The sequence below is a fragment of the Saimiri boliviensis genome, chromosome 16 (genome assembly GCF_048565385.1).
Source record: "Saimiri boliviensis isolate mSaiBol1 chromosome 16, mSaiBol1.pri, whole genome shotgun sequence".
NCBI lineage: Eukaryota > Metazoa > Chordata > Mammalia > Primates > Cebidae > Saimiri > Saimiri boliviensis.
Genome location: NC_133464.1, coordinates 85,217,229 through 85,228,398, shown reverse-complemented (window position 1 = coordinate 85,228,398; position 11,170 = coordinate 85,217,229). Strand labels below are relative to the sequence as shown.

Here is an 11,170-nt window from a genome sequence, read left to right as displayed (position 1 = left end):
AACCACTACATATTGTGTACAATGTATACTACTCAGTGAAGGGTGCACTAAAATTTCAGCCTTTACTAGTCTGAGGTTTTATTCATCCACGGAACCAAAAACTATTCCTACCCCCAGGTCTATTGAAACTAAAAATTACATCATCATTTAATTTCTGAAAATAAAGCTCATCACAGCTAAAAATAAATTTCAAAACAAAATAAAAATAGTTTTTATCAGGCAGAGCCGTTTCACTGGGGAGAGGATCTTCAGAGATGTGCAGGTCACTGTTCCAGTGCTTTTCATATTTATACTTTCATACATCCATTTAAAATTTCTCTTTCTCTGTTTTACAATGTAAATAATATATTGGTATTCACAGAAAATACACAATAAATTCATAAATGCATATAATTCATAAATACACATGTATTGAGTTGCTCAAAATTCTTTTTACAGGTAAGACATTCAGTCCAGTCTGGAGATGGTGTCCTTTGTCCACATGTCTGGTTGTTTTCATTTCCCACTTGGGATATTTTCATCTTTTCATCAGGGGACTCATAAGCTCTCTAGATCCCAGATCCCCACTGCGATCGTCATCCCCAGCACAAACTGTTGCCAATAATTTCTTTCTAAGCCAACAAAGGACAAGTTCTGGCTCTGAGATCATGTTAGTTTTGGCAGTTAAAACACATTAATAGCTTTTGAATTTTTTGGCAGAAATATTAAACTGCAACGTTTACTTATTAGTATGGACATTTTTAGAGCAACGATTCACAATATCTGTCATTTGCTGCCTGTGAAATATGTAGGAATTTTTTTTTTTTTTTTTTTTTTTTTGAGACGGAGTTTCGCTCTTGTTACCCAGGCTGGAGTGCAATGGCGCGATCTCAGCTCACCTCAACCTCCGCCTCCTGGGTTCAGGCAATTCTCCTGCCTCAGCCTCCTGAGTAGCTGGGATTACAGGCACAAGCCACCATGTCCAGCTAGTTTTTTGTATTTTTAGTAGAGATGGGGTTTCACCATGTTGACCAGGATGGTCTCAATCTCTTGACCTCGTGATCCACCCGCCTCGGCCTCCCAAAGTGCTGGGATTACAGGCCTGAGCCACCGCGCCCGGCCGGAAATTATTAATGTATCCTTAATAATCTATTTCTATATACGTCTTGTTTAACCTTTGCTTCTTGAAGGCAATATTTTTCGAAAACGATTATCGCTGTCCGTCATCTCTAAGAGAAGTAACTGGAGAAATATTGCACTGGACATTTCTGGAAAACTGGCTTTTCAAGTTTTTATTTTCATCTGTGCAAAAGTTTGCTTTTAAACAGTATAATCTAGAAGTTGTAAACATTTCTGCCTTGCAGTTATCCATTCTGTTACATTAAAAAAAAAAAAATTTAAATGGTCCAACATCTGTATGTTTCTACTTTGGTCCCAAATGTGGTACCAGATTTTTATTTTTAAAAAATCATAAAACACATCGGCATGATCCTTTGGGGAATACATTTGAAGGTTTACCTCTTTAGCACACTCACCAAACATCTTCGGATTCCCATACCATTCACACAAAGCCGCTAAAACCAAGATGCTCCCCCGTGATGCATGTGTCAACGAATAAATAAGTGATTGCAATACACGAGCACTAACTGGAAAACGGTATGTCACACACAGAACCTCTTCAGGCCTTGAAAATGGAACGTAGTGAAGCGGCTTCCCTGTCCTGCATCGGCGTTTACCATCTCGGAGCCCGCCTGCAGGAGCTAACTCCAGCGCAGCGTGGTTTTCGCCGCCCCCGGGTTCCTGCGCGCCCCCGCGGGTGCCTCCTGGCGGCGGACCGGGACCTAGCGTTGGGCGAGCGTCTCGGAGTAAACTGTGCTGAACGCCAGGGGTTCGCGGCGGGCGGCTGGGTGGCAAGACTTTTAAAGCCTCGCAAATGGAACCATTCCCCCCCAACACCCTAAATCGCCACAGGTGCTATTTCTGACAGTAAAGGACCTGTGTAAAGCCTGTGGTCAGAAGTGTAAAGCCTGTGGTCCCACGCTCCAAGCCCAAGATGCGTTCGTTCAGCAGTCGTTGGGTTGGAAAGACGAAGGCGCCCAGCGTCTGCAGCGAAGGAGTCGGGTGGGAGCGAGAAATGCCCCTGTCCAGTGACCTGCGCGCAGCAGCGAGGCGGGGAGCCTGAGGGCGGAGAGGCGGCGGGGCGGAGGTGCAACGTGGAGGGGCGCAAGGGTGCGAGGAAGGGTGCGGGAGGAGCGCGAGGTATGGAAGGAGGGAATCTTGGGGCGGCGCGAAGGAGGGGCGCTTGGAAGCGCGCGGCGTTTGGACATGGAGGGGCTCGGAGGGGAGTGGAGGGGCGCCGGCAGGGAGTGGAGGGGTGCGGACGTGCTGGAGGGGTGCGCGTGGCTAGAACTCGAGAGACACGGAAAGTCGTGGAGGGGCGGGGCAGTCGCTGGAGGAACCTCTGAAGGGACGCGGGGAACGTCTGAAGGGGTGCTATGTTGGGACTTGGAGGGGAGGGGGATGCTGAAGAGGCACAGGGTGGTGGACGGGGAGGGACACGGGAGGTGTGGAATGGCGGGACCCGTCGCGGGAAGGACAGAGAGGAGCGCAGGCTGCTGTGGAGAGGCGCTCTCGGGCATCTAGACGGGCGCGAGGTGCTGGGACTTGGCAGCGCCTGGGGCGGAGGGTGGCTCCGGGTCCAGCCTGGCGCGCTCAGGGGCCGTGCGCGGTGGGAGGTGACGCGCGTCCCGCCCGCGGCGCCCCGGGCTCGGCTGGACGCAGGACTGCCCTGGCAGCGGTGCAGCAGCCCCGGCGAGTTCCTGGGGGATCCCCGGCCCTCGTCTCCCCGCGCGCCCCGGCCCGCAGCACCCGGAGCCCGGACGGGGAAGTGGGCGCCCGCGGCTCGGGAAGCTGAGCCCCCGCCCTGGAGCAGAGTCGTCGCTGCGGTCGCTGCGGAAGGACGGAGCGGAGGCCCGCGCTGTCCGGGGAGAAGACTGGTGTCATCACGTCTGGAATGAAGGGAAATGCAGTGGCTGTTTGCGCTCCAGGACTCCAAGAAGTACAGCAGGTAAAGAGAATCGCCACGGCCCGCCACTTCGCCCTCAGTTCCCCAGATTCCTGGGTCCCTCCTCCTCCTCCGGCGTCCTAAACTAACCCCTCTGTTGTTAGACATCCTTATGCCGCTTCCAGGCCACCCCCAGGACTCCATCACAACCCGTGTCCTCTTTCTCCTCGCCTTCTCTGCCCCAGATGGCAGTTTCCTTCCCCTGCGCGCCGTCGTGGGGGCTCAGGGACAAGAGTGAAACGTAATTGAGACAGTTGGTCTTTCTTTGCCCTAAGACTTCGCTCACTGGTCCGGACTCTGCAATGAGACTTAATAACTTCTTGTGTGCGTGTTGTGGTGCGAGAGAATGAGAGTTAATTTGTTCTCTGCAAATGAGTTTGCCAAAAACATTGCCCTAGGTTGCTTGCTGGGGAGTCTGTAATACTGAGTAAGCGGAGTGTCTGCAAAGTTGCGTAGGGTTTACTCGGGGATTTTAGAGGAGAACTGAAGCACAGCCAGGCTCTGTCATCTTCAGTGGGATTATATGATAACTTGATGATCTTCACCACTGTTATGCTCATTACCTCCATTAAGTACCTCTAATTAATACTTACATATTACTTACATGCTGTCACTTGGTTATATCAGAGTTAGCAAGTTGCTTATTCTTCAATCATTACTGAGTATTCTGGTGTTTCTGAATGTTAGCACAGTACCAGACAGTCTGTGAAACATCCACTCATCCAGTGATAATCTTGTACAGGTGGATTTTATAATGCTGACATTCCATGTGTATCCATAGTATTCATGTACTAATGCTCATGGGTGTTCCTTTACGCAGGTAAATTAGTGTTTGTAAAGCAATGGAATCGTATTTACATTTTTCCATGCAAACCTTTTGAATATGGGTCTTCCTATGCTTTTCTTCCTTTGATATGAACAGGCTATAAAGAAGCTGTAAAGAAGAGAATGCACAATTCTATTCCAAAAGTACACATAAGCTGAAGTCTTGTTTTTTTGTTGATGGAATCTTTTACTAACAGGTTCAGTGTCTCCGGTATTAAAATTTCCCTTCATGACAGTAAGCTTCCAAATTGACTAGCAAGCAGGCATCCATCCACGTGTTAAAATATTTTACAGTAGGCTGGGCGCAGTGGCTGACACCTGTAATCACAGCACTTTAGGAGGCCAAGGCAGGTGGATCACCTGAGGTCAGGAGTTCCAGATCAGCCTGGTCAACGAGATGAAACCCTCTCTCTACTAAAAATACAAAAAGGCAGGCACCTGTAGTTCCAGCTACTCAGGAGGTTGAGGCAGGAGAATTGCTTGAACCTGGGAGGCGGAGGTTGCAGTGAGCCAAGATCTTGCCACTGCAATCCAGCCTGAGCAACAGAGTAAGATTCTGTCTAAAAAAAAAAAAATCACAGTTAACTTTTAAAGTTATACAACAGACGTATTTTACTTAAGCCCTCTGTTCTTTTCACCTTTAATGTTTTTGCTGAATCAGACAGACACAATATTTAGTGAATGTTACACGTAAATAATTACGTGTATGGTACACTTACACTGTGCCTCACATGTGCAGAGAAGGTGTCCTGTGTCACAACTGTAATCTATCAGACAACTTTTCTTAAATCTCAGAAAAAAGATAGTGATAAATAGCACATTTAATAAATTCAAATGATTAAAACTGCATAGTCTAATTGGTCTACATAGCAGACTACAAAATCAATAAGCAAACTTTCACATTGCACAAATAATTTATTTGCATTTTAAAACTACTAAAATACCTCTTGGAGATAATAAAAATAATAATACACCTTTTTTTTTTTTTTTTGCCAGAGTTTTGCTCTTTTTTGCCCAGGCTGGAGTGCAATGGTGTGATCTTGGCTCACTGCAGCCTCCGCCTCCTGGATTTAAGCCATTCTCTTACCTCAGTCTCCAAGTAGCTGGGATTACAGGCATCTGCCACCAAGCCTGGCTAATTTTTTGTATTTTTAGTAGAGACGGGGTTTCACCATGTTGGTCAGCTGGTCTCGAATTTTGGGTCACAGGTGATGCACCTGCCTCGGGCTCCCGAAGTGTTGGCATTACAGGCGTCAGCCACCACTTGTGAGCCACCTCTCCTGGCCTATACTCCATTTTAAAAATAGCATTTTATTAATTGTGGGTTGGTAATATTTAAAATCATTTTTATGTAAATATGTATACACATGTATACACACCCACTATATTACATTTTAGTGAGCATCATTAGGTTATCTTGGGAATTATTTTTTTCTTATTTCCAGGCTCTCATTTGATGTTTACTACTTAACACTGTGTCCTCCTGTAACCTCAGCAAGTTGGGAGGCCGAGGCGGGTGGACCATTTGAGGTCAGGAGTTCAAAAGCAACCTGGGCAACATGGTGAAACCCCGTCACTACCAAAATTCAAAGCAGCCAGGTGTGGTGACTGGTGCCTGTAGTCCCAGCGTCTTGGGAGGCTGAGGCAGGAGAATTGCTTGAACCTGGGTGGCAGAGGTTGCAGTGAGCCAAGATCGCACCACTGCACTCTAACCTGGGTGACAGAGCAAGACTCCATCTCAAAAATAAAGAAAGGAAGAATAAAAAATAAATACTAAAAAATAAATAATAAATAAGACTGTGTTCTGTAAAAGACCCTTATTATACTGTGGGTAAAATACATAAATATCTAGAGACATGGTTACAGTTAAACTAAAAAAGAATGATAATTTTATTTCTTCTTCTAAAATTGTATTGTTAGAAAGTGATTTATATGGATATGATAATAGTGGTACAATAACTCATACTTAAGTGATGGTGCCTTATACCTTTTTAAATGGCAATTTTCTTAAGTGTTCTGTAGTTAAACTTACATGAAGTAAACAAAATTGATTGTGTCTCCACAGTGGTAATAATACAATGTTTCCGGTACATGGATCCCTGGTTAAAGTAAACTTGCAGATACATTTCTGAACATGACATCCTCAAAATTAGCATTTTCACATTCCATTTTGTTACATATGAGGAAAATATCTGTGCTGGAATAGCAAACAGCAGGAAAAGTAAGAACAGGGTAAAATCAGGCTTTCCAAGGTAATATAAGATCCTGGGACCCTTTGAGAATTTGGTAATAGTTACAGATCTGCTGTCTAGAAAAATGTCTGGACCTAATAACTAATTTGGACTCAATTTCAATTAGGTTATCATCTAATTCAGACTTGGTTTGAAGAGGAGACCTAATTCTGGACCCCTGGCTGAGATCACCTAAATTAAATCCCAGCATGGATGTGGGCTTGGTTGCTTAATGTACAAAACCATGAGTCATTCCATGATATCAAAGTACAGCTACATTAGTAATTAAATCACGAAAGCCGAACTGGAAAAGTAGCAGGAATCAGATATTAATTTGTAAAAATACACTATATTTTTGTCTAGTAGACTTTATTCAATATTTGTTGCTAAACTCTTTGTGTCAAAACTAAGATATAGTAAGTTACCTGAATCAGAAAAGGGGAAATATTTAAATATAAAAAATTTAACTAAAATCATATTGAAGACCAAGGCCTAACACCAGATATCGAAAGGCTACAGCTCTATACTAAAGTTATCCTTTTATAGGAAATGTTTATGGAAATCCTGGACTTATTTGTGTGAGATTTCATGGATTGTGTTACACTTGGGGTCGCCTTGCATTTTAAAGGCAGGGTAATGTACAGTTGCAAATGCCCCCTTTACCAAGGACTGGTGGTGTTCTTCTTTCTCTCTCCTCTGCTGATAGGCCAGGCTGTCCTGACCAGTGGCCTCAATGGGTAGCGGGAGTTTTTGCCTTCCTGTCTTTCTTCTTTAAGATTGTTGACTCAGTTTGTTTATTTTTATTTATTTATTTTATTGTATTTTATTTTTTTGAGAGGGTGTCTCGCTCTGTGGCTGCCCAAGCTGGAGTACAGTGGCACAATCTCAGCTCACTGCAACCTCTGCCTCCCTGGTTCAAGCAATTCTCCTGCCTCAGCCTCCTGAGTAGCTGGGAGTGTGCCACCATGCCCAGCTAAATTTTTGTATTTCTAGTAGAGATGGGTTTCACCATGTTGGCCAGGCTGGTCTAGAACTCCTGACCTCAGGTGATCCCACCTGCCTCAGCCTCCCAAAGTGCTGGGATTATAGGCATGAGCCATCAGGCCAGGCCGACTCAGTTTGTTTATAACTCCCCTTAACCCAAAATGATTTGCCATAGACACTCAGAAAATCATTCTCCAGATAATTTAATTATCACAGGTACATGTAATAGCATTGTACCATTATCTCTGTCTTTCGGCACTTGCTCTGAAAAGAAAGATGCTCTGTTTACTGTGTTGATGGAACTCCTACTTTAAAGAGTCATTTTAAGTGTTTCATTTCATGTCACCTTCGCACACACCCTGTGATTAGGACCCCATTTAACATGGAAGGAGACTGGGCGCAGAGAGGCTGCAGTTCGCTAAAGCAGTTAAACTGCAGAGGAATAAAGGAATATCTGAGGCCAGGTCATTTATAAAGAAAGGAGGTTGACTTTGGCTCATGGTTCTACAGTCTGCACAGGAAGCGTGACACCAGCATCTGCTTCTGGTGAGGGCTCAGAAGGCTTCCATGATGGGGGAAGGGAAATAGGAACTGGCCTATGCAGAGATCATTTGGCAAGAGAGAGAAAGGTGCCACGCAGCCATCCCATTATTTAAGCCTGACCCAGTCCCTCTCCCATTCCCTTAGGAAGCCATTCCACAGCTCCAGCGCTCTCCTCCAGCCTCCTGACAGCCCGGCTCCCTGCCACTCACAGCAGATGACCTCCCTGCTACTCCGGTGGCACTCAGGTGGGAGCTGCTGCTCCTGTATCCCCAGTGATACCCTCCGTCTGGGCCAGCATGACCCTTTCCTCTTCAAGGCAGCCTGCTCCACACCCTTCTGCTTCTCATTTTCTCCTTGGTCTGCTCAGCCCTCTGCCTCTCCCGTGGCCCTCCCCGCCCTCGGCACCTTCTCCTGCACTTTCCCTGGATCTTAAGCTCAAGATGAGACGCCTGTTTGAGGGTTATGTAAAAGAAGGGCTTTCTGAGAGAGACGGCAGCTACACTGACTACTTTATTAAAGACAGAAAATAGAAAAGTTATTATCAGCCTAACAATGAACTATTTAAATTAACCTTGTTTGGGGGCCTATGTGGATTTACTATTTGTAGAAAAATGCTAATAACATTATTTCATCATCATGTTAAAACATTTGGGTAAAGAATGTTTTCCAGCCATTTTTGAACAGTGAAAGAGCGTAAACAAAATGGATATTGTAGCATTATCCTCAAGTTTGTAATGATGATATATATATATGAGACACAGCAAATCATAAATGCCTGAGATTTCCTGGGCTAGGTTTTGAACTACAAATGTTGGCATGGATAAAAAAGAAAAAACCATAGGGAGAGAACGCACAGTGACATTTTTAATGCAAGTGATTCCCGTTCTAAAACATTCATTTCAGTAGGAGCCAAACTTTTTTTTTTTTTTTTTGAGACACAGTCTCATTCTGTCACCCAGAAAGTGGCACTTTCTCTGCTCACTGCAACCTCCACCTCCCGTGTTCAAGCGACTCTGCTACCTCAGCCTCCCAAGTAGGTGGGATTACAGGCACTTGCCACCGCGTCCAGCTAGTTTTTGTATTTTTTAGTAGAGACAGGGTTTCACCACATTGGTCAGGCTGGTCTCGAACTCCTGACCTCAGGTGATCCACCTGCCTCAGCCTCCCAAAGTGCTGGGATTACAGGCGTGAGCCACCGCGCCCAGCCTATTTCAAACGTTACTTGTTCATGGCTGGCACTTATTAAGCAGTCCGTTTTTATATACAAACTTTGCATCTTGCAGCCCTGCCGTAATTGCTCGTTAGTTCTAGCAGTTTCGTTGTCTATTCCTTCTGATTTTCCACATAGGCAATCCTGCCGTTTGTAAACACAGTGTTAGTCCTTCCTTTCTCATCGATATGCCTTTTATTTCCTTTTCCCGTCCTATCGCATTGCCTAGGACTTCCAGCACCATGTTGAGAAGGATTGGTGAGAGGGGCTCCCTTGCCTTGTTCCTGCTCTTATCATAAAAGCTTTTCATTTCTCAACATGAAACATGATGTTAGTTGAAGGTTTTTCTGGAAATTATTTATCAAGTTGAGGAAGTTCTCCTCTATTTCTAGTTTACTGAGAGTTTTCTTGTTGTTTTTCTTTTTTTGTTTTTTCTTCTTCTTTTTTTTTTTTTTTAAGTCCGAGTTAACCTCTTTTTGCCCAGGCTAAAGTGCAATGGCGTGATCTTGGCTCAGTGCAACCGCCACCTCCTGGGTTCAAGGGATTCTCCTGCCTCAGCTTCCCAAGTAACTGGGATTTCAGGTGGCCTGCCACCACACCCAGGTAATTTTTTTGTGTTTTTAGTAGAGAGGGGGTTTTACGGTGTTGGCCAGGCTGGTCTTGAATTTCTGACTTCAGGTGATCCACCTACCTTGGCCTTCCAAAGCACTGGGATTACAGGCATGAGCCACCACACCCAGCCCCCTTGTCCATTTTTTGATTGGATTACTGTATTTTTTTTTTTCCTATAGAGTTGTTTGAGCTCCCTAGTCATTACGGTTATTATCCCTTGTCAAATGGGTAGTTTGCAAATGTTTTCTCCCATTCTGTGGCTTCTTTTCACTCCATTGACTGCTTCCTTTGCTGTGCAGAAGCTTTTTAACTTGATGTGCCAGAAAAACCTTTTTTACCATTGTATTTAAAATATTATCCCAGTGATCCTATTTATTCTCTTAATAAACTTGTCACTATGGAAAATTGTCTTATTTTCTGTATTTAAATATGAGAAATTTTCATACATATTGGCTGTTTCCCCTCAACCAGAATGTAAGCTCTAAGAAGACTCTAGAACAAGAGACCTCTGTTGTCCTGTTCATGGTGGTATTCTCAGCCCTGGAACACTGTTTGGCACCTAGCAGGTGCCATTGGACCAAAAACAGCAGTAACAGTAGCAGTACCCCAGCAGGGTCCTGGTGGCTTTGCCATACAATTAACTCACATAACACAAAATAACACGGCTTCTCAACACAGTCGGTAATTAATTGCACTACTGTAACCTCTGTATACAATAATGCACATTTCCATGCAGTTACCCAAAAATCTATCACTTTTCTGTCTTAAACAAGAATGACATTTGTCATCTATTCTAGAAGACAAACATTTTTTTTATCAGCAAAAGCCAGCTCACATATGTGACAAAGATAATCATTGATAACAATTATCTAAATAAAGCATGATTGACAGGCAGCTGCTCTTAATATGCACTCCATTGTGTTATCATATTTCACCAAATCTCAGATGCCCATTTTTCTCATATTTAAATAGCTCTGAAATTGTGAGGCATATTATAATCAGTAATATGGCTTAATTTACATTGGAATTTCCTTTCTTAATGGCACAAAAGTAATGGTGTTCTGACAATCATCACTCTTAGATTTGATGAAATTCAGTATGTGAGAAAGCCAAGGACTCCTCCATGAGGCTTATTGAATAATTGATGCGTATATATTTTTTTTTAAAAAAAACTTAAAACTGTCATCTTAAATTTTCCCACTAATCTTCTCTTGCAAAACCTAGTAATCCTTCTCTACCCTCATCTTTGACGCCCTCCCCACCCAGCGCACAGAACACTGAACAATCCTTCTCATTCACATGAGCCAACACTGAAGATGTGGATTTCCATAACCTACAAGTTCTGTTTGCATGACTAATGGCAGGGAGTCATTCACATTTGCATTCACCATCTCTCCTCATTTTTTAATACTCCTTTCTACTTGGGGTCGCATTCCCCCTCGTTTTTCCGTTTGTCAGGAAGTAGTGAATTCCTACCGCACCACCATCACCCACGGTCACACTGTGGAAGCAACAAAGGCAACTTCTTTAGATTGCTGCACTGGTTGGCCTCAAACTTGGATTCTTCGTGCTGCAGATGATCAAATACCAACTTTACAGTTTTGAACAACAAAGGCGATTTATTGACGGGTATAACTGAGAAGTACAAGACTGGGGCTGGCTTGGGCATGCCTTGATCCTTGGCTTCGGCGTGGCTATTACTTTTTCTCCAGCCCTCAGCTC

At 44.2% G+C, this 11,170-nt stretch overlaps 1 protein-coding gene across 2 annotated transcripts in view; it reads left to right on the top strand.

The window, feature by feature from the left end:
• The first annotated feature begins 2,908 nt into the window (after positions 1-2,908).
• The window catches only part of SGCG (sarcoglycan gamma), a 139,485-nt gene continuing 131,223 nt past the window's right edge, over positions 2,909-11,170 (top strand). Inside the window, exon 1 of one of the 2 annotated variants that reach the window (XM_010335579.3) lies at positions 2,909-3,046. In XM_010335579.3, coding sequence (XP_010333881.1) covers positions 2,993-3,046 — 54 coding nt within the window. In that variant the 5' untranslated portion in view covers positions 2,909-2,992. The remainder of the gene's footprint in view (positions 3,047-11,170) is intronic. The other variant, XM_039473114.2, reaches the window with a different exon arrangement.